Here is a 21,736-nt window from a genome sequence, read left to right as displayed (position 1 = left end):
TCTCCATCAGTTTGACCTCATTTTTTCTTACCTTGACAGCATTAGCATCATCCCGTCAGTATCACTTCATATCTGTGGAAAAGAACTGGCTTGAAGCTCAGACATACTGCAGACAGAATTACACTGATCTGGCTACCATTGATAACATAAGAGAGATGAACAGACTCATTAGAACCGTACGAGGGATTTATGGTTTAGAATCAGATTCGGTGTGGATTGGACAGTATGACGATCTAAACAGCTGGAGATGGTCTCTAGGAAACACAGAGTTAGGAGGAGGTTTTGAAAGCTGGAATGTCGAGGAACAAAGAAACCCATATGGACAGAGTCTCTGTGTGTCCGTGTCATATGAGGGAATATGGCAAGAAACCTTCTGCTCAGCTAAAACCTCCTTTATTTGTTATGATGGTGAGAACTGCTGTAAACTGTCTTACAATGTTATATCATAACACTTATATATAATGTACCATGATATCAACTTGTTTTTCGCAGGAAGACAGAATGCCAGTGTCAGTTATGTGCATGTTAAAGACACCAAAAACTGGAAGGAAGCTCAAAATTACTGCAGAGAACATCACACAGACCTTGTCAGTATCAGAAATGAGACTGAAAACCAGATGATCGTATCCCTTCTCCAGAATAACTTGAATAATTATTATTATGGTGTTTGGATTGGTCTGTACAGAACTAGATCTTGGTCTGATCAGAGTAACTCTACATTCAGTAACTGGAGGTCAGGAGAGCCGAATAATGCTGGAGGCAGTGAACACTGCACTGCTGTGTCATTCAGTGATGCTGGAGAATGGACGGATGAAAATTGCTTTTATCAATTATATTTCATTTGTCACAGTGGTGAGTTAATCTATCATATACATAAGAACAAAACGTTTTTATGACCCTGACTTTTTTCAGAGTTTTTACTAGTGTTTATTAGATATTCAGATCTGCTCTCATTCGTTTCAAATGTCTTTAAAAATCCTCTCATACAGTCTTCATTCTCCACAGGGTCCTCTTTGGCATCATCCCATCAGTATCACTTTATATCAGAGTCTAAGAGCTGGTCTGAAGCTCAGACATACTGCAGACAGAATTACATTGATCTGGCCACCATTGATAACATGACAGAGATGAACAGTGTTATGAACACAGTTAATATGAGTTACGATGGTTTAGCCTGGATTGGACAGTATGATGATGTCAACAGCTGGAGATGGTCACTGGATCATGATGACTTCTATCTGAAAGGAGAGAGAAATTTCAGAAACTGGAATCATCAACCAGACAACAGCGATGGAAATGAACTGTGTGTTTATATGAATGTAATTGATGGAAGCTGGTTTGATGTCTCATGTGACATATACTTAATGTTTGTTTGTTTTGATGGTAAGATAATTTCTTTAGATCATATGTTTTAATGCACACTTATTTTTCCACCGAAAACCAAACAGTCTGATAACAAAAAATATTTTCAATATACAAATTACAGCATTTCCAATATGGTCTCAAACCTTTGTTGAAACTGTATAAAAAGGTTTCACTTACATTTATTACAAGGTTAATTTAAAAATGGATGCACTAACTAATGTGTGTTTTCTTTAGGCAGAGAGAATGCCTCTCAGAAGTATGTTCGTGTATATCACAGAAAGACCTGGAGTGAAGCTCAGACGCACTGCAGGGAGTTTTACACAGATCTGGCCAGTGTGACAAATAAAACAGAGCGTCAACTGATACTGAGGATGTTCGTTGAAATTACAGAGGAAAATGATGAAGATAAAGTGTGGATTGGTCTACACAGGATGAAACTGTGGTCAGATCAAAGCAATTCTTCATTCACACACTTGGTGTCATGGATTTATCCAGAACCAGATAATGGTTTAAGCATTCCTGGTCTGACCGGTTCTCAACACTGCACAGCTGTGTCTTTAAAATATTTTGGTCACTGGACAGATGAGAGCTGCTTTGACCAATTGCCTTTCTTCTGCTACAGGGGTGAGATCATCTACCTTCTATATAATGAAATAAACAAGTAACCACCTTGTCTGCGATACACAGAATCAAGCAAGATTAAATAAAATGGGTATTTGTTAATGAGGATATACATGCTTGCTAATATTATCTCTATTTTTGTCTTTTTGGTGTATGTGATGACCATGGATTTCAGATAAGTATGGTATGTGTTGTGGAAATTTTCTTCTATTTCTTTACCTTAAAAAAAATCTTGTTTTAAGCAGCACATATTCCGAATGATTTCTTATTACCAAATTACTATATTTTTTTGTAATGTGAATGTAAAAAACAGTTTTAAAGTCAATAATAACCATTTGTTTTCTTTATTTCTAGTGAGTGGATTGAGAGCGAACATTTTAGGCAAAGAAAATTTGTCTCAGTCTCAGATTGAACAGTTAATTGATCAAGTAAGTTCATTTGTGTCACTGTGTAACAGACATTTCTAAATAACATTGGCATGTGAAAAAATCCAACCATATCTTTTTAGTTAAAACAGGAGCTGATCAGAGGAGGAGTACCCGGCAACTTCACCATGCGCTTGAGAAACTATAGAGATATCGGTTCTCTGTAAGGACTCTGTACTTAATATTACTTCAATGTACTACAAGCTTTTATGTAATTTGTTTTTAATGTTGTTTAAGTGGCCTTTATTGTTATTTTATTTTTAGCTTCTCAAGAACGAGTTAAAAAGATACCCCTTCCTACACGATTTAAGGTTAAAAACGCTCTTTGCATGTTTGTATCTCCTCTTTGCCCCGCCTCCCTGAAATGCGCATATTTTTTACAAAGCTCATCGCTCTGAAATGCGAGGTGTGCTTTGATTGGCCAGTTCATTGGTGCGTAGTGATTGGTCGGATACTGCAAGCGTGTGACGGAAATGTAAAGTCTCTTACTATATTTGGAATATCAGGTTCCAAAGCAATTGTACTGACAGGTACGCCAACTTTACTTGCGTATAGATTTGGGCGTCTTAGTCAAATCATACCACGAACTGACGTGGATTGTTGGGGGTGTGGTTACACGAGGCGTTTTTGGCAGGTCTGTTGAGCAATCGCTTTTAGATAGAATGCATCTTTTGTTCCGAGACCTTCATTTGTGCAATTTTAGGTGCTAATACATGCATGGGCAACCAACCAAGGAAACATAAAAACAAGTATTTGCACCATATGACCCTTTAAACATTTTCCTAAACTATAGTAGTGCTACCCGGGATTGATTTTACCACATGCATATTCATTTATCTCTGGGCTTTTTGGTCAAATGTAAATATATGTTCTCATTTTGATTTTTTCATGGTTTTTGGGTGTGAGCCTTAGAACACTATTTCATTAAAACTTGATCATTAAGCAACCGTTAGCCAGAATATGTTGTGTTTATATGAAGTATAAATTTATTTCATTCTTTGAAAACCAATTACTACAATAAAAGGTTTTTTGTGATATTTTGACAGTGCATTTGAAAGTTAATAGTTAAGCCATCAAACTGGTATAAAACCTTAAAACAAATGTTTTTATGTTGAAAGCTCAAATGCTGAGTGTGTTTTTCTTTATAGTCAAGAAAAAAAGACAAGAAAACAATAGAAAAAAAATACTTCATTGAAAAACTGACATAAAGATCGTCACAGAAATAATAACACAAAGTTTACATTAGGAAATAATTTAATTTTGAATTTGTTAGATGACAAAAAATGGTTTCGTGACGACATGTTCCCTCACCTGAGATTAAAAAAACCCGTGTCATACGTCAGCTGCGTCATTGCGTCACGTACTGTTTCATCCTGCCACTGGCGCGCGCGTAGTGTGTCTATCAGAGGAGGTGCTCCTCCTCCTCCCTGCAGCGATCTCTCTCCTCTATCTTTAGCTCTGTACCACATGAACAGAACAGCGGCTTATCATCGACTGGCTCAGGCTGCCAAGCACACTACTTGAGTTGCTCCCGTTTTTATTCGGGCCGGTTTGCCCCTCTCCATCTTCTAGTCTATCCTACCTAAACAAATGAGATAATGACAGCCCTGAGCTTCCATAAGCTGTCCTGGACTTGAGAAGCACAGAAGGATGTTGTTTTTTAAGAGATCCCGGGCCTCTGTCCTGCTGCCCGGGGTCCTGCTCTGCGTAATCCTCGCGGGCGTCGGTGCGGGTATGCCAGGTAACGTCACGACTCTTTAGCTCTCTGACATATGGTAGCAACAAAGTAGCTTTTGTCAACTCTTTAAAGCACAGGGAATCTTTTTAAAATGTATACTTAATACACGACAAAGAAAAGCATCTTTAAGTGCTTGAAAATGACTTTATATTGCGTAACTTCTGTTGCATCCAGTTGCAACCGTTGACCTCCAATGCTTAAAGTTTACATCATTATGAATTTCTTTAGTTTGGTCAAGTTGTTTATTTTATTACATATCTGTGGTTGTGTGAATGCCAAGTTTACCAATTTGATGCAGCAGGATCTGTCAATGTGTAAACTTAGATCCGGTTGAACCAGTGCAGGTGAAACAAACAAGGAAAATTGAAGGGAATTTCCTTATTATGCTGGTATTAGCTTTCCAGTTTATTTAATTAAGATAATGCTTTTATCCGAAAATTTAAAACGCTGTTTGTGTTTACTTGTAAAACCTTTATAGAAGTTGTTTTATTTTTCAGTATTTTCCGTATATATTACACCAAGAGAGCTACATTATTCATTTGGAGATATTAGTGAACTGGGTTATGGATGAGACATTTTTTCATGTTTTATTCAAGTTTATGTTGAACTATCCAACATTAGATTGTGGTCATTGGTGTCTTGAAAAATCTGAATACAGATAGATTAAGATACTGTTGAGATCTTTTCTAAAACCTTGCGTGACATTAACAGTTTCCATTTAATCTCATAAAAAAAATTGTGAGAAACACTTGAGACATTAAAGAGATCACATTTATGATTTTTATTGCTAATGTTTTACAGGTTGAACATCTTGTTTTGGCACCTTGTATTGTACTTTATTAAGCATTTGTTTGAAGTGTTCTGATCAATGGTTTACATTTAGATTTTGGGGTTCGTTGTAGGCTTTGTGATAAATGAATTGTGTGATGTGTGTTTTCGTACGTCCTTGCATTTCTTGTTGACATCTGTGGGAATTATGTCAGGTGGACATTGGCACAATGCAAACTTTTTGTTACATCATTTTACATTTCTGTGCATTACATTGGCTATTAGCTAATGCTGTCAGCTATATTACTTACATCTCTATCAAAGTAAAAACATACCTAATTTGAGCAGGAATATTACGTTTTGAATGTTGATCACATCACACTTCGAATCACAATAGTTTTTAGGTCATGATGTTACTTTTTTGACCAAATTTCACTTTTATAAAACTGGATCAGCTATCAACCCTAAATATTTCCATCAACATTTGAAAAACCCAATGACTCCTAATGGACACTTTTATCCTAAGCGTAAAGATGTATTATTGTTCGTGAACGGGATCAAACAAAGTCTTACCATTCATATGACTGACATTGACTTTATGGACTTAAATATCAACAGGTGCAAGTATTCTGTGAATTTCAGTGAAGCCTAACACGTCCAGAGACTGAGCTATGGAAAGATTGTGTTCCCCTCTTTATCTCTCTTATCTAATCTCATCTCCCAGTGGCGTTTTATGAGTGTTTATGAACGTTTTCCATTCTAAAGTAGATTGTCTGTTTGTCCCTACCGTGTCGCTCCTGAAAAGAGAGTCCGCCTTCGGTGTTTACCTCCCTCAGATCACGAGCGTAGATTTTATTTTCCTCTCAGGAAGACAGGCCTTTGTTTACAGCCGTTGGCCATGCAGTCATTTCACAGATGGTGAGCAGAATAATTAAGTCTGTTTTGCACAGGTGAACAAAGCCACCCGAAGAGTTTATAAAACCCAGTCTTTGATAATTGCAATTGTGTCCATAGTGCAATTCACGAACTATATTACTTTAAAAACAGTTTTATGTGTGTGTCTTTGTTAATTTTTATTCATCATGCACGATCATACAGTTTGAACACGGAGATGTTGTTAAGTTACCAGGAAAGGTTTTGTTTTCTGTCCTATTTTATTTTGAACTGCAAACTCTTTTAATCCATCTTTTTAATGGGGATGCACGATAAATTATCGGCCATATCAGTATCGGCCGATAAATGATCATTTTGAATATTATCGGTATCGGCCGATAATTAAATTTAGGCAAAAGTATTATAGCCATTAAGTTATTAATCATTTCCTCTAGTTGAACCACTTCAGCTGCACGCTGCTCACAGTTACAATACAGTACAGCACTGTCTTTCCGTCGTGATTATTTACTTACTGCTCTTTCAAAACATTGTCGATGTAGTATGTAGATATTTATGAATGTGTAAATTATAGAAACAATAGCATATTGTTTGAATCAGACTGCTGTCTGAATGCTTTCTGTCTTGAGTCTGTTAGACTTTTAGAAATGTTCTAGTTTGCTCTGGAAGGAAATATTTAATTTGTTTATTAAATAAACATTATACCAGAAAAGTAAAAAAGTTACAGTCTTTCATTAGTGTAAAGAAGGCTTGGTACAAGATATTCGGTGAATAAAACATTTTCAGTTACAGTAAACTTAGATACTGTTTATCGGCCAATATATCGGTTATCGGCATTCAATGTTGAACAAATATCGGCTGTCGTTATCGGCCAAAATTTACATATCACACTTTTTCAATTTCTTAATATCTCTCTACATCAACAGACGACACAGTTTACATGCTGCCTTTTAAATCTGCTTTGACATAATTGAGTGGAAAATATATGTTTTAGTCCACACACGATAGCAAGTATAAATTCGTTTCACAGCTTTTAACCCCAACCCACAGAGTGCAAAATTGAAAGTGATAAAGAGGAACCCTGTTGTTAAAGATCACCCATCTCTTCTTTTCATCTCATTACGTGGCAGTTCTTGCTTTGTAATGCACTTACATAAGATGTGTGTGGATAGTGTGAGTTGTAGTCTCAGCCCTGACTCCCTCTTCTCAAAGGTGACGCAGTGAATTGAGAAAAGGTTAGCAGCGTTGCTGTGGCAACTGTGTGGAATTGGACCCTGCGCTTGTCCTCTCAGGGGGACGTGAGGGTCTAGAGCTACAGAGATGTGGAAAGTAGCCGTGGTTTGCCGTAGTGATGGGTGGAAACATTAAGATTGGTGGCTTATCTCTAGCAGATTGCTGAATAATTCCGCTCCCATGGATGAGAAGGAAACGGCTGCGTCAATACTGGGTTGCCTTGGTATCATATGTAGATTTCCTATTCATGTACATTCAGGTACATTCCTGTTCATCTGACATCAGTCCGTCAGTCGTATACATTTATAAATAAATAACTTGAGGTGTATTGTTTTGTGTATAAACCAAATTAAAGTAGTTTGAGTGTAGGTATACATTCGCCATGTCTCATGGAAGTGGGTTGTGAGTCGTGACTAATTGGTTTTCTTTCCTTTTATGATTGTGAATAGTGGTATGTGCTGTTCTCTCTTAGGTTAAGAATATATTGCTTTGCTTGCTCAAAAGTGTGTCCTGCTTAGATGCTTGAGACGAAACTAAACATAACATGCATGTTTGAATATGAACTCTTAGATCCAAACACACCCTGAGGTGTTGAGCAAACACACAGTGTTTACCTACTGGGTTGCGGAAGGTACATTTGGATCTTCTTGGAATAATGGAGAATTGTGCTGTCCCTTAAAACAAAATTAAAAAGACGTATTGCCCTGGACAGACGGTTTTCATCAGCACTCTGACCAGACTGTCTTGAAGTTGTGGATATTGAAAGGTGTGGGCGCTAATCTGTGACCTCATTTCCTGCGGTCCGGTGCGCTTCTCTCACTAATCAGGATGTGTGTCATGATTAGGTTTTTGTTAATGATGATGGTATACGAGCTAGATTTGCTCAAAGAGACCCTTGACTGAAGCTTAGCCTGATGTAGCATGAACCATTTTTCAATCTGAACTGTTATGCCATCGTACTGTATTGCTGAATGTGGCCACTAATAGGTATAGTAAGAAATGAATAGTATTCTTTTTTTATTGTCAGTTTTTGTCAACCTTTAATGTGTCTTAGACCTTCTTACTATTCAATATTTTGCTAGTATTCAAATGATGATCCTACAACCAGCTGTTATCAATTACTCTGTGCAAATGAAGAGTGCTCCACTACTACACTTACCTTCTACCCCATTCGTGTTCATTATAATACATGGAAATTTGAGATGCACCGATACTAAATTTCTCCAAGATACCAATAGCCGAATATGCATAGTGATATCTACCGATAATGAAAATGTATATTTCTTATCTTTCTGAATGTTATTAATTCATATAATGATTAGTATTGAACATCAAACTGGTGATGTTTCTTAACGTTTTCTATATACAGAGCACAAATTCATGCATTTTCCTGTCTTCTTTTGATTGACTGTCTATATCGGCCCTGATCATTAGATGTTTTTAAACAATCAGCCGACAGCATAAAAAATTGCTTTTATCGACCGATACCAATTATTGGCCGATATATTGGTGCATATCTAATATAAAAATGTAAAAAATGTTGTACGGATTGAATAAAATGTGTTTAAACAATAAGAAAATTAATTTAACAATTTTTGTTTCATATGTTGGTGGATATATGACAAGATAAAGTGGCTATATTAATTTAAAAAAAATATGAATATGAATATACAAAGAAAGTTTAGTGATGATATTAGATTGAACTAACCAAGTTACCTCCTTAATGTACTATTCACGTAGAATGAAGCAATGTATGTCATATGCTCAAAAAACATTAATCTGTGAGATAGCACAACTGTTTCAAATCTTTACCATACCTATTTTGTATATTTTCATGCATGCTATTAGCACTGTAAATATGAAGTATGCCTTTACCATACTTGTACGTCTCAAGGAAATGCCAATTGTCAGACATGATTGCTGTTTAGCACAATCTAGTAATCGCATTAGCCCTCAACAAAGTGGTGGGCGTTAACTGGATGGTTTGGTTTCCGCAGCCCAGGACCATTCCCATGAAAGTTAATCAGTAATGACAGTGAGAAAGTGCCAAATGGGCCGAAACTAGAACCAGTTTTATTAGTTGAGCCTATATACCTTAGAAAGACTTATGGCTTACAATGTTGAAAGGATCTGTTTATTGTACAATTTATCTGGTTATTTGCTATTGGGGATGGGGATGTATCTGGAGGGTTGACTAGTTGTCTGACCAGCTGATTTTGTGAGATTGGGTAGTTTATCTACATATTTTTATAACTGTTTTCTACATTCTGTCCCATTCCATTGAACTGTTTTCAGACGGAAGAATGTCTCGCGTAAACGCCCCCTAAGAAGTTTGTTTGGATTCATGCAAAGGATTAGTCCATTTGAGCTGGCAAGAGAGCTGGTACACTGCTTGAGTTTAAGCCGGGCTACAGGAAGTCCACACAATGGCAATTTCCCTTTATCCTTCCCTGACTTCCTGTTCATCACTCAACACTGCAGCAAAATAAGCAGTTGAGAAGATTCAATCCACTGTAGCTGTTTCTCAACAGATTTTCCAACATTCGTCGCTCAGTTATGATTCACATTCTTCCCTCACAAAGTAAACGAACACGTTGCCACGTAAGTGTGTACCTGTTCCCGTGGTGTTATTCTGTGCTGCTGTTGGCTTTCTTCCTGGTCTGGGCCTAGTTAATGATTTCTGAGCCAGGAGCAGATGGTTAGAATATTCATTTTTCATCCAGATTAAGATATGCTGTTACATAATGGGGTGCCATTTTCCTTGGAACGGCAAATGTACAGCGATTTACAGTGACAGGCTTTAACAAATCTTTTTCCTCTCACTGGATTTGGGGCTGACCTGTCGAAGATTTTGGTGGCATTTTCATCTTGAGAAGTCTGATGTGATAGGGTGTGAGTTCTGATGTGAAGCTTTGGATAAAAGCTTCTGCCAAATGAATGATTATTAATAAACGTAAGTAAAGACACCGTTGAGTGCCAACAATCTTTCATTTCTTATTGTGTTCTCTCGTTTAATGAGCAATGCAAATATTATCATTGCCAACACGGATAAATTCTTTAGAAAGACTATCGTCTGACCGATGAACCATGCCGTAATTATCATTTTTTGGAACTTAAGTCGATTAATACTAATCATCATATTAAGTAATATAAATAACAAATAATATAATAATAATGTGAGTTTTTAACAAGAAATTAACAGTTCAGTACAGTAACAAAGACAAAAGACCCAAAGCAATAGGCTAACACATCAATCTGATGGATTATCATCATCATGTCACAAAAATCATCATGTCATGATTTCATATCAAGTTCTGATTCCAGAATTGGAATTGATATTTCGATTCCCAACCCTTAGTTGACATTGCTAGGCAGCTATAAAGGGGTCATATAACATGGCTAAAATGAATATTATCATTTGTTTTAGATGTAATGCAATGTGTCTACACGATTGAAGGGTAAAAAACACTGTATTTTCACATACCGTGCATGTTTGTATCTCCTCTTTGCTCCGCCTCTCATCGCTCATCACTCTGAAAAGCGAGGCGTGCTATGATTGGCTAGTTAACCAGTGCGTAGTGATTGGTCGAATACTGCAAGCGCGTAACTGAAATGTAACGCCTCTTACCATATTTGGATCAGGTTCCAAAGCAATGGTACTGAGAGGTACGCCCAGCTTACTTGCGTATACCTATTGGCGGTCTTAGTCAAATCATACCTCGAACTGATGTAGATTTGTGGGGGTGTGGTTACACGAGGAGTTTCGGACAGGTCTAGGCGAGCATTGCTTTTAGATTGCATCTTTTGTTCCACAATTACATTTTTGCAATTTAACGTGTCACCATAGACACAGAAAAACACGTATTCGTGCCATATGACCCCCTTAAATTGTAATTTAAAATATATTTTTACTTTGCCATAACAGCCTGTACGTTTATTTAGGAGGACTCCATTGATGTCATAACATAAGTATGAGTTTCCTCTAGGAACAGCCAAAAAGTTTCAAATGAGATCGCTGGGTACATTGGCATGATTTCAAAGAGCCTTAATTATGGTTTTAGAGAGCCGGAAAATAATAAAAAGAGCTCTGCCAGATTTGACTTTGAACAGTTTTATGTCATTGATGTTTTGGTGATGGATTTATCTGCCGATCAAAGCATCTCTCCTGTCCATCCAGAGACACTAAGGATGTTGCAGATCAATAGTCAGAGTGCCCTTTCAACTGAAAAGTGGGTGGTGGTCATAAAACAGCTCTAATCAGATTTTCTCCCTGTGTTTGGTTGTGTAAATCAATCTCTCTGACTGTCTGGAGGTGGGCAGCTCAGCAGGACGTTCAGAGAAACGTGCATCTCTCACGTACAGTTGCACCTCATTATTCAGTAATTCTTAATTCTCTTCTCTCAAGTTCTTTTGTTGACTATATATTATTTTACTATTTTAAAAACTGATACTGTTGTTTTGTGAAATCCTATGTTTCTATATGTATACTAAATTCTTGCTTTAACTTTGGTAGTTTTTATTGTTGTTGTAAAAAACAGTTTCTTAAATGGATTCATAAATGCTCTTTTACAAAGTATTGCTGCCTAGAAACGCATCACGTTCAGCAAAACTTGAGTAAAAAAATTTGACCGTGAAAAGCAAAGAAAGAATGTCTATATAACCTTTTATTTAAAAATGTGTGTAACGCAACAGGTCAGACTGAAGTTGTGTACGTGTGTTTTAGTGGAACCAATCACACAATTTACGTGTCCCTAATGCTTACGCAGTCGTGGTGTTATTTTAGCTCCAATCTCCGATAAGAACGAGCTGTTCCTAGCTTCATACTCTTATGAATTGGTAAAAAATCCTTCGGATGGATCATTATGTGTCATTAGGATGACACACAACTGTGGGTTTTTACTGACGTCAACCAGATGATGTCAGAGAAACTGACCAGTCAAAAATTACAAAACTCCTGGTAAAGGTGCTACATTGACCTCGGTCCAAAAGATGCTGTTACCATGGCAACGGAGCTCAAAAAACCCGTCCGCGCACTCACAAAGAGGCACTCTCAAATCTGTCTTCACTCCTGATCAACTTTATATTGGTGTTAATATTAACATTTTATTCTACTTTTTTTTTATATAACATTTTATTTAAACCATTATGCCTGCTTCATTAACAGCTTGCGAGTAGTAGTTTTTTCCTTTAAAAAAAATATTGAAGTGTATAGAATTTATATTTAATTAAATATAGCGATTGCAGATGTGTTCATCTTGTAACAGATTTAAAAAGCAAATGCTGTGTGTGAAAAAGATCGATTTGGAGACCAACTAAACCAATATAAAACCAGCTAAAACTTTCACATTTTTATAAGTTATTCTTTCAGTGGGGTTGTGATAAACTGCCTTAATCCTTAATAAAATATCCTGTACGGTTTCATCACAACACACACACCTGCTACTGACCCAGTTTCCTTCTTTACCCTCCGCTAAGAGCCCAACCTCCCCACAGAGACTGAATTTAAATTAGAGAGGAAATTGAGGGATTTACAACACATGAGGAGAGATGAAATACATTTGAGAAAATATTCATTTTAGAAGATATTGAGTAAAAAACTTTTGAGAATTTGAGAATAAGCTGCTAATTTGAGTCATTTAAGTGTGCTTATGTATTACTGATTGTAAAGTCACTAGAGGGAATGATATTCTTTGAATCAAGGACATGAGAATTGAATTGTTGAATAGTGATGATGTCAGTGGGCACTTGAAATACAGTATCTTAAGAGATGAAAGTGCTTGAGAATTGAAAGCGTGTTGTGCTTCTACACGTAAATTAAAGCCATCGACCGCATCTGTATGTTGTTATGTCATGCAAATTTCAGGTGTTCTTCTGTGTTTTGTCATCTAGAGGTGCTATTTACTGGATTCAATATTTCAATCTGTGCCATTGTTAAAACAAATGCTATGAATGTCCTACAGGACATATTTCAGGAACAACAACACCAATAAAAGAACCATAACATGTTATTGAATGCAGGTGGGGCTTTGGAACATATATATATATATATAATATATATATATATATAATGTATTTTATTGGGGAATAACATTTACTGCAGAAGTAAGTAACATCTGGTGAACTAATGCATATTGATTTAAAGGCATGTAAACATTCAAACACATCAAATGTGATGATGAACACTTCATGTACATGTTTGATTCAGAGTAATAAATTCCCTAAACTCCTATTGTTGATGTATCACTTTTTTATGAATGTTCACTCTTAAAAATAAATGTGCTTGAAAGGTTCTTCACAGCAATCCCATAGAAGAACCATTTTTGGTTCCACAAAGAACCATCTCTGTCCTACTTTGTTATCATCTAAAGAACCTTTTGTGAAACAGAAAGGTTCTTGTATGGCATCGAAAAACCCTTTAAAGCATCTTTTTTAAGAGTATTGCGAAAAAAATCTGAATAAATTGTTGATAAATTTGATGTTGATTTCTATAAAGCAATACTACACTCTTTATTCTTTTAACAGACTTCTCGGTTTTGTTTTTATTCCAGCTAATAAGTGCCCCAACCACATTGACTGTGCCAGGATGGGGCGACACTTCTGCAAGCCTGGCTCCTCCCACTGTGGCCCCTGCCTCTTCCCATTGGAGGAAGATAAAATGGGACACTGTGTTGCTCGTAGGAGACATCATCCACAACAGCACCTCTACGGTATGAAATCTCTTCACACATCCCCTGTATCACATACAATTTCTCATAGTTTCACGGATAGTGATGCTGTGGTGTCATGCAAATAAGTTGTGAGTGATGATCCCCTGACATGTCATTGTCTAATCCGTTGCTGTCTTTTCATGTATGAGCCAACAGTGAGTCAAGCAGTTCTTTCTTTTAAACTAAAGGCTCTGTGTTTATGATCAGAGCCTTCTGTCTATGACTAATACCATCACTAAATGATGTCGTGACCTAAACGCAGATCCTGCGCAGGCCTGCGCTTCTGTTCTCATTTGTCCCTGTCTCACTCTTGATCCGGGTTGATGGTGAGCGCTACGCTTAATCCATTTCTTCTCCTCGCGTGGCGTGGGCACATGACTGAATTTAATCAGGCAGGAATGCGTCTGTCTGTGTAAGCGTCCTCTGATTTAATGTAATGGTCCATGTGAGGAGTGCCCTCGCTACATGTTCCTTTTTTCAATCGTAGTACTGCAAGCATGAAGCTTTGGAGACATATTTGTGGTGGTTTGGAAGATGACTTAGGCGTGTAACTAGAATCTTAAAGGAAGTTTTAAAGGGCAATAGTTTGTTGGGTTAAGGCGTAACCTGCTGTATAAGAGTGTACAGAGCAAACTCTTGTGACATGTCTGTGTATCGTTGCTATTGCAAAATAACATTGGCTGGTAAAGTGAAGTTAATTTTTCTGGTATATTTAATTCAGGCAAATTATCATCCCTCCATAGTAGATCAGAAGTATCATACTGGTTTCACTGAATAGACATGAAGAGAGAGACAGGCAGGCAGTGAAGAGCGTGACTTCAGTTAGAAAATACTTGCTAGGACTGAAGAACTGGCACAAATGAATTATCGCATTGACAGAAACTGTTTTACATTTTTGCTCTTTGCTTAAATATGTTTGTGAATCATGCATAATCCGTGAGCAATTTGAGGAGTCTTTAAAGCTTGTCTGTCAGAAAAATTGTTAATGTGTTACCCTAATCCATCACTAGATGGCAGCACATTTGTGTTCAAGACTCTTAACCAGCAACAGCAAGTAATACATATTAACCTGCAAGTAATACATATTTTGTTTATAAAGTTGAGACGAATACATAATTTTCATATTAATATGACCATTGAAAATTGATTAAATTGTAATTAAAACTGGAGAAAGATATGGATATATGTTTTTTTGTTTTTTAAGTATTATGATAAGTATTATGATAGTATAATATATGCAAATTTGAATGAAGATGTTTGCCTGGCTATCCCTTAACTCCAAAAATATATAATTTTTCTTTGTCAAGACACGCGTTTTGTGCAATATTTGTCGAGAATTAACAAAGCTTTATTAGCATGAGCATAAAGGAATATTGCCCCAGTATTTAATTTATTTAAGTGCAAATACAGATGTAGGGAAGTATAAGTATTATTAAAGCACGTTATTTTTGTATTTTTACACAATTTTGAGAGTCGTGCAATTGATTTGCATAATGCTGTGTGTTGGACATAGTTGCTAGGGTGTGCCTACTTAGTCTTTATTTTTTGTCTTGCCCAGACAAAAACACATCCAGTCGTTTACATTTATTCATTTAGCATTTAGAAAAGTAACAGAACGGCTCTTTTAAACAAGCCACAAAAACATCTTACACACACCTATTTCACAACGCTAAGTAAGAATTGACTCATCATTGTGATTTCATAATCATTTGAATACTTGAGTACATCAAGTTTAGATCATTATGTACAGTTTGTCATCTGAACACCATTTTAGTGGATAAATCACAAACACAGATTCACATATAAGTTCCATCAACCCCCCTCCTACAGTACAGATGCTTTGTCCCGCCTCCTTTGACACCTGCTGTGGTGGACACTATACAGCTTGTCCTGTGGGGGTGTTTAGACAGTAACAAAGCAGACAGTTATATGTGCTGTTGTATCACATCTACCTTGTTCCAGAAGGCAGATGGCCAGTCTTTTATAGATTACACAGATACGTTCCTGACTATAAACTTTCGCTTTTAACAAGAGCTCAAATCTGGTATCACTTTAGTGCACTAAAGGGCTGAAGCAAACATGTGGTTTATTTAGTCTAAATTCTCATAATCAAAAAAAGTATATGGCAAAGTTCACAAAGAAATTTTGAAGAATATTGGTAATCGAACAACAGCGGTAATTATGTACAATTAATTATGTACAATAATGTTTATGTGGGCGAATAAAAATGTTGTAAATAATGCCAGGTAGCATATTATTAGCATATATAGGTTTTTTTTAAATAAAGGTTACATAAAACATTATTTAAAATATAAAGTTAGTTTATCTTTCGCTGCAATTCAACATTACGTTAATACCATACACAACGGTAAGAGGTCTAGTAATTACCGTGATACATTTTGGAGACCGTCATATGCCTAGCTTGCATGCACTTCAGATAAAAGTGTCTACCACATGCACGATGTGATACAAAATGTTTATTTTCTACTACAGAACTATGAGCAAAGGCAGAGATGCTCCCCCATCACCCCATCCACTGGCCACACACACACAAATACACACACAGTCAGGCTGGTTGCCAGGGGAAGGTCTTCTATAGTCTTGGAATGCAGCTTACTGTCTGGCCAACCGTACCATTAAACCATGCGCTGTCTTTGTATTCTTTTTAAAGCGTGTAAAACAAACAACGCCCTGACACACTCTAACTTTCTCAGGACACACACAGTCCATAACCTCTAAGTGTTTAGGTCTCAGAACGTCTACATGATATACAACCGAGCCAAAAATGAAGAGAGGATTGCAAATTTTCATTTCACATCAGCATTTCTAAAACTAATGTGGCCATTCAAATCATGCGTCCAGTGCATCAAACCTCAGGAGTGACATAAGTCATCCAACAGCAGTGTGAAAGATTAAAACTGTGAAAAAAAGATTATCACTTACAAAACACTTTTGTTAAATACATGTACAAATATTAGTGTTGTATTGCTTAAAAGTAAATATGAACTTTTTTCTTTGCAGTATTTGAGGTTATTTTGACCTGTTTCTCCAGGTTTTTTTAAACAATAATTTTATCTGAGTTTGGGAGAAATATGGTTAGTAGTTCACAAACTAAAAACAAAAATGAACATTTTACCTAAACACATACCTATAAATAGTCAAGAAAGAGACCAGAAAACGGTCTCTCTCATTTTTCCACAGCTGTATATGATAGGTTTTGAATTATTTGTTTCTTTATTCTGTACCATATAAATATATTATACCATACCATGATGTATATGAAAGTATGATCTGATGTCATCACTCTACTATAGATGTGCTAAAAACATATGATTGTGTTTTTTTATATGTAGAATCTTCTCCACCTGAAGTTGATGAAGAAATCGACTATCTGTCCTCTGTCATCGCCAAGCAACAAATTTCAGAAGTCAAACAGTCAGGTAACTGCTTCAAAAATTGTGGTTAAGGGAAGCGTGCCCACACAGACCACACTGCTCTTCATTTATAACGAACCGTTTTATGCACATCGCCCGCTCTTCTGTGAAAGTCAGGTTTCGGTTTCGGTCTACATATATCGCCTTAAAGGCTGTGAATCATAATGGTTGCTCTGTGTGGCCAAAGCGTTAGTGTTTTACACAGCAACAATGAAAAACATTTGCAATAGCAAAGAAAAGGAACATCGTGAACAAAACTGTATGTAAAGGTCACAGAGAGGATGGAAAATCAAACGCTCATGATCATGAGATACTAAATGATGACTGCTTTACGAAAACAGGAGCCCGGAGGAATTATAAAAAAAATTGAAATATTTATTATCGTTTTGAATCATTTAAAGAATTCAAGATTATGAGATAACTGTATTATCGTCTTCCTCTTTTCAGGTTCTGATTCACCGTCGTCTTCACAATCCCGGTCACAGTCGAGGCCAAACGGTCTGTCTCCCAACTCGACTGTAGAGCCAACGACCAGCAGCCCATCAACACCAACACACAAGACCCCTAAACCCCCCAAGCCACTCACAGACTCATCCCAACGCCACGGGCCAATCGTCAGCCCCCATTCTTCCAAAGACAGCCTGCTAGTCTGTACGTATCTCTGTCAGATAAGATCAAGTTGTTTAGTTGTCTGATCATGTAAATCAACAAATAGAACATGATGCTAACAATGGCAAAGTTATGGATTAGATTGCTAAGAAACACACAACAAGACAATATACCTGGAAGTCGACGGGAACAAAGTGCGTAAAATGTAGTTTTCTTAGTTCAACAGAGGATGTTTGTAGAATTGTTTGGATTTTATCAATTGGTTTGGCTGGCCCACATCCCAGACAGAGATGACATTATAACAGCATCATGTCATATGATGTTTTATCATTTAAAAAACATTTAATATTGAGCATGTCTTGTTCTTAAATCTAAGAAGACTTATTATTTTCTTCTTTATCCTCTAACAAGAATCAATTTTCATGCTCCACACTCATTAAAATGCCACTGAGAATTTGCCTTAAAATTCTGCCGCTGTGAGTTGGGTTCACTCGGCGTCCCAAAGAAGGGTTTACTGATGTAAAATGTTCTTGTTTTGACCAGCGTCTTATAATTTCTCTTCTCATTGTGTGTGCGTTTGTTTCAATGGAAGCAGTGATGATCTCTTTATGCATTATCGTGGGAACTATGGCTCTCATCCTCGCTGCTGTCTGCTGGGTCCGGTAAGAGCAGTCTGCTAGTTTGCATTTCATAAATGACTAGTTCAGCCAGTATGAAATGGATGTCATGATATGCACACCACTTAGTTTCAAATTCATATGCTGTTTCTTGCATAGCTTGCTGATAAACGTCAACAAATTAAAGAATGTTTCACACGAAATATAAGGAGGTTAAAATAACTGTGGATAAATGATTTATTGGAAATAAACAGAAATCGTGATAGCATGCATTTATAGATGGTTTCATCGGACGCCCGCGTCTGGCCCGAAGTGAAATTCTGGTCTTTGTTTGGTTATAATATAACAATTTATTCTATATTTCATTTATATTAATGTTAATTCATATTCATATTTAATTGTACTTAATTTAAGTTTTTTACAGTTGCGGAGGGCTAGCAGAAGTTAAGTTTGTTTTATGTTGTTACAGCTGAAGTCATCTATGCCCAGTTGAACATTAGTGTTTCTTGTTGCTTTCTGTTTGCTCCTTACAGGTCACAGAGAGAAACTTATCTGGCTCAGAAGGTGGATTACCCTTCGTCTCAACCCACAGGCTCCAGTAATAATCACACCTCTGTAAGCTCCTCCCACATGAATGCTATAATGCCATAAAGCAGTATTTATCTCCGTTACCAATTGAAGTAGTATTGGTTAAAGCGGGCGTAACACACAGGGTTTCTGCCAATCTCATATTAATTTGAGTGCCTCTAGAGTAGTATTGCATACTTCGTATCTTTGAAGAGTATTTAGTTTGATCACATTTATAAAAGATAGATACAGCTGTTCGATTGTTTCCGAAAACATACGGCTCTTGCAGGGGGGGGGGAGGGGTAGGCTGAACCAAATTGTCAACAAAACACAGACATCAGTTTCACTCACCGAATGTCCGGCATCTTTTAGCGCTAGGACGGTTCCTTATATCAGTTTCAAACTATCTCCAAATCCAGCATTATATCCACTGTTTATATAACGTCATCACCCAAATGCAGTGAACAAACAAACACCTGAACTTTGAGAACATATGCTCTCTCTTTCTCTCTCTCTCTCTCTCTCCTGCACACAAGTGAAAGTTACGTCTGCATATGCTCCTTCTCCTGCTCTTCTGTGGCAGTGCCGCGGGCTTTTCAGGGAGAATTGTCCAATAATGACTAAGAAAAGTTGTTGCGAAAGTTCTATATGTTCGAACTTTCCGAAACCTGTACGATCACAGGGTCTCCAGTATCGAGCACAGAAATACTACGTAATGCGCCCAACTCGTTTTTTGACAAGTTGACCAGGTTAAGCATGAGAAGACAGCACGGTTAACATTGTTAAGAAGTCAGAATGCATGACACATCATTGCAGGGCCGCTTTAACATTAGTCGAGAGCTCACTTCAATATGTCTTTTGAATTTAAGAGATGTATGGAATGTACAGTATATCAGACTGACTCTGTCATTGTTTCGCTCTCTGTGTTGTAGTCTGGGGATAAATCTTTGGCTCACAGTGCCCAGATGTATCATTACCAGCATCAAAAACAGCAGATGCTCTCAATGGAGAAGTAAGCATGATTCATAGTTATACTAGAATTAATTTAATAGAAGAAATACATTTATTCACAATAATTGGTGGTTTCTATGTGGTTTCAAGTACCACAAAAGGTTTGATATCTTATGAGCAGTTCTAGAAATTCTTGTTAAACCTCATGGGTAGTATCAAGGCCAGAGGTCTCTCCTCCTTGTTTCTTGTCTGTATTGCACACCAAGCAAAATATACCCTAGAAAAGAAATGCATGCATCTAAATGGATTATTTTGTTTCAGGCACAAAACGGAGCCTAAAGTTTCAGAGTCTGGAACAACATCGGATGAAGAAAATGAAGAGGGCGATTTCACTGTGTATGAGTGTCCTGGACTGGCACCGGTGCGTAGATGTTATGCCATCACTCTCTCTTTCTTATATTCCTTTAACTTTTATAATTCCTTGAACTATTTTAGTTATCCTCCCATCCTCCTTACCACCCATTTGGGCTTTTCTTTTGCCGTACAACTTGTATAACTGCTTGTAATAATCTCTTCATGTTCAGACAACACATCTCTGCAATTTCTCAGTAAATATTGATGATTATTTTGATAATAAGTGTAGAATAATCATTTAAAGACCATTTAAAATCTGTTGTTATATTTTTTAAAGTATTTTTTGCTTCTTTTGGTTGCTTTTGTAGACTGGGGAGATGGAGGTGAAGAACCCACTTTTTGATGACTCCACCTTAAACTCCCAGAGAAATAACAAGTGACCTGGATCCACACACACACATCTGCATACTTTTATAATACACAATGCACCTAACACGCCTAAAGCATTCCTCAATAGGGTGAAACGACATGGAAACAAATGTTTGACTCCTTTTTTCCCGGAATATTTCAGCTAACACATCTCGCTCAGGCCCATCAGAACAAACTAAAGAGGAAACATAATTTAACACCTGATGTAGATAAATAATCATTTAAAATAAAACATAACACAGCAGTAGCTGAGAGTTTTTCATTTAGAGGCGCAAATACAAATGACTTTTCACACTGAAAACTCCACTGGATTTTAATGCACTTTCTTTATACAACATCTTAGTTTTGCAAACTTTTATGTCACATTCCTTTTCAAATCAGTCCTCTCTAGAGTTGAATCTATATATAAAGCTATTTTATATAAAGCTCCTTGAGCTTTATGGTTTTTTTTTGTGAATCAGTGTTTTTGGTTGACGCTGCCTCTTTAAATGTGATGTGGTGGGATTATTGTGTACAAATTCACAGTGGTCTCGATCGCATTTTCTAGTGTTATTTGTCTTACCCGATCGATATATAATTTTCTGTATTGTCAGCCTTTAGTTGTTAAAGAACGTAATATATTAGACTTTCTGTTTCGAACTCCCAATTTCTCACTTTAGTTCTGTCATTTTCCTTATTGTTTATACATCCTTCAATGAAATTTGAAAGAATATTTCTCCATCACTTTTCTCTTAATATATTTTCTGTCTATCCCTAAGTAATGGTCGAAATCATTTTATATAAAAGGTTGTGTCAGGGAATGGAAAAGTACTACAGAGATATAATGAAGTTCTTGTCCTCAAGTCACTTTAATGTAAATAAATCAAATAAATCAACACAAACAGTATAATATAGTATTCTTTTTGTTTTGTAGGATACACACTGAGCTATTTTCTGGTGTGGTGATAATGGTATTATGGCATGTGAGCTATAAAACAAAGAAATTAAATTATACCAGCGTTGCGGAAGTAACTTCTAAATGTAAAGA

At 36.7% G+C, this 21,736-nt stretch overlaps 2 protein-coding genes and 1 long non-coding RNA gene across 3 annotated transcripts; all 3 read left to right on the top strand.

Annotated features, from left to right (window-relative positions):
* The first annotated feature begins 155 nt into the window (after nucleotides 1-155).
* On the top strand, nucleotides 156-2,030 carry LOC130408223 (macrophage mannose receptor 1-like). The gene is made up of 5 exons (XM_056731710.1): nucleotides 156-408; nucleotides 493-587; nucleotides 686-852; nucleotides 1,006-1,383; nucleotides 1,600-2,030. Exons 1-5 carry the CDS (start codon nucleotides 295-297, stop codon nucleotides 2,028-2,030), a joined length of 1,185 nt encoding a protein of 394 aa, XP_056587688.1. The 5' UTR covers nucleotides 156-294.
* A 258-nt stretch (nucleotides 2,031-2,288) lies between these two features.
* On the top strand, nucleotides 2,289-3,363 carry LOC130408333 (uncharacterized). The gene is made up of 2 exons (XR_008904739.1): nucleotides 2,289-2,414; nucleotides 2,495-3,363. It is a non-coding gene; the product is annotated as an uncharacterized LOC130408333 (long non-coding RNA).
* A 434-nt stretch (nucleotides 3,364-3,797) lies between these two features.
* npdc1a (neural proliferation, differentiation and control, 1a) lies at nucleotides 3,798-21,598 on the top strand. Its single transcript, XM_056731172.1, has 9 exons — nucleotides 3,798-4,152; nucleotides 13,590-13,748; nucleotides 17,102-17,188; nucleotides 17,630-17,833; nucleotides 18,387-18,453; nucleotides 18,942-19,023; nucleotides 19,908-19,987; nucleotides 20,248-20,347; nucleotides 20,649-21,598. Exons 1-9 carry the CDS (start codon nucleotides 4,062-4,064, stop codon nucleotides 20,718-20,720), a joined length of 942 nt encoding a protein of 313 aa, XP_056587150.1. The 5' UTR covers nucleotides 3,798-4,061; the 3' UTR covers nucleotides 20,721-21,598.
* The last annotated feature ends 138 nt before the right edge of the window (nucleotides 21,599-21,736 follow it).

The sequence above is a fragment of the Triplophysa dalaica genome, chromosome 19 (assembly GCF_015846415.1).
Source record: "Triplophysa dalaica isolate WHDGS20190420 chromosome 19, ASM1584641v1, whole genome shotgun sequence".
In the NCBI taxonomy this organism is placed as follows: Eukaryota; Metazoa; Chordata; class Actinopteri; order Cypriniformes; family Nemacheilidae; genus Triplophysa; species Triplophysa dalaica.
This window is presented reverse-complemented; position numbering and strand designations above follow the sequence as displayed.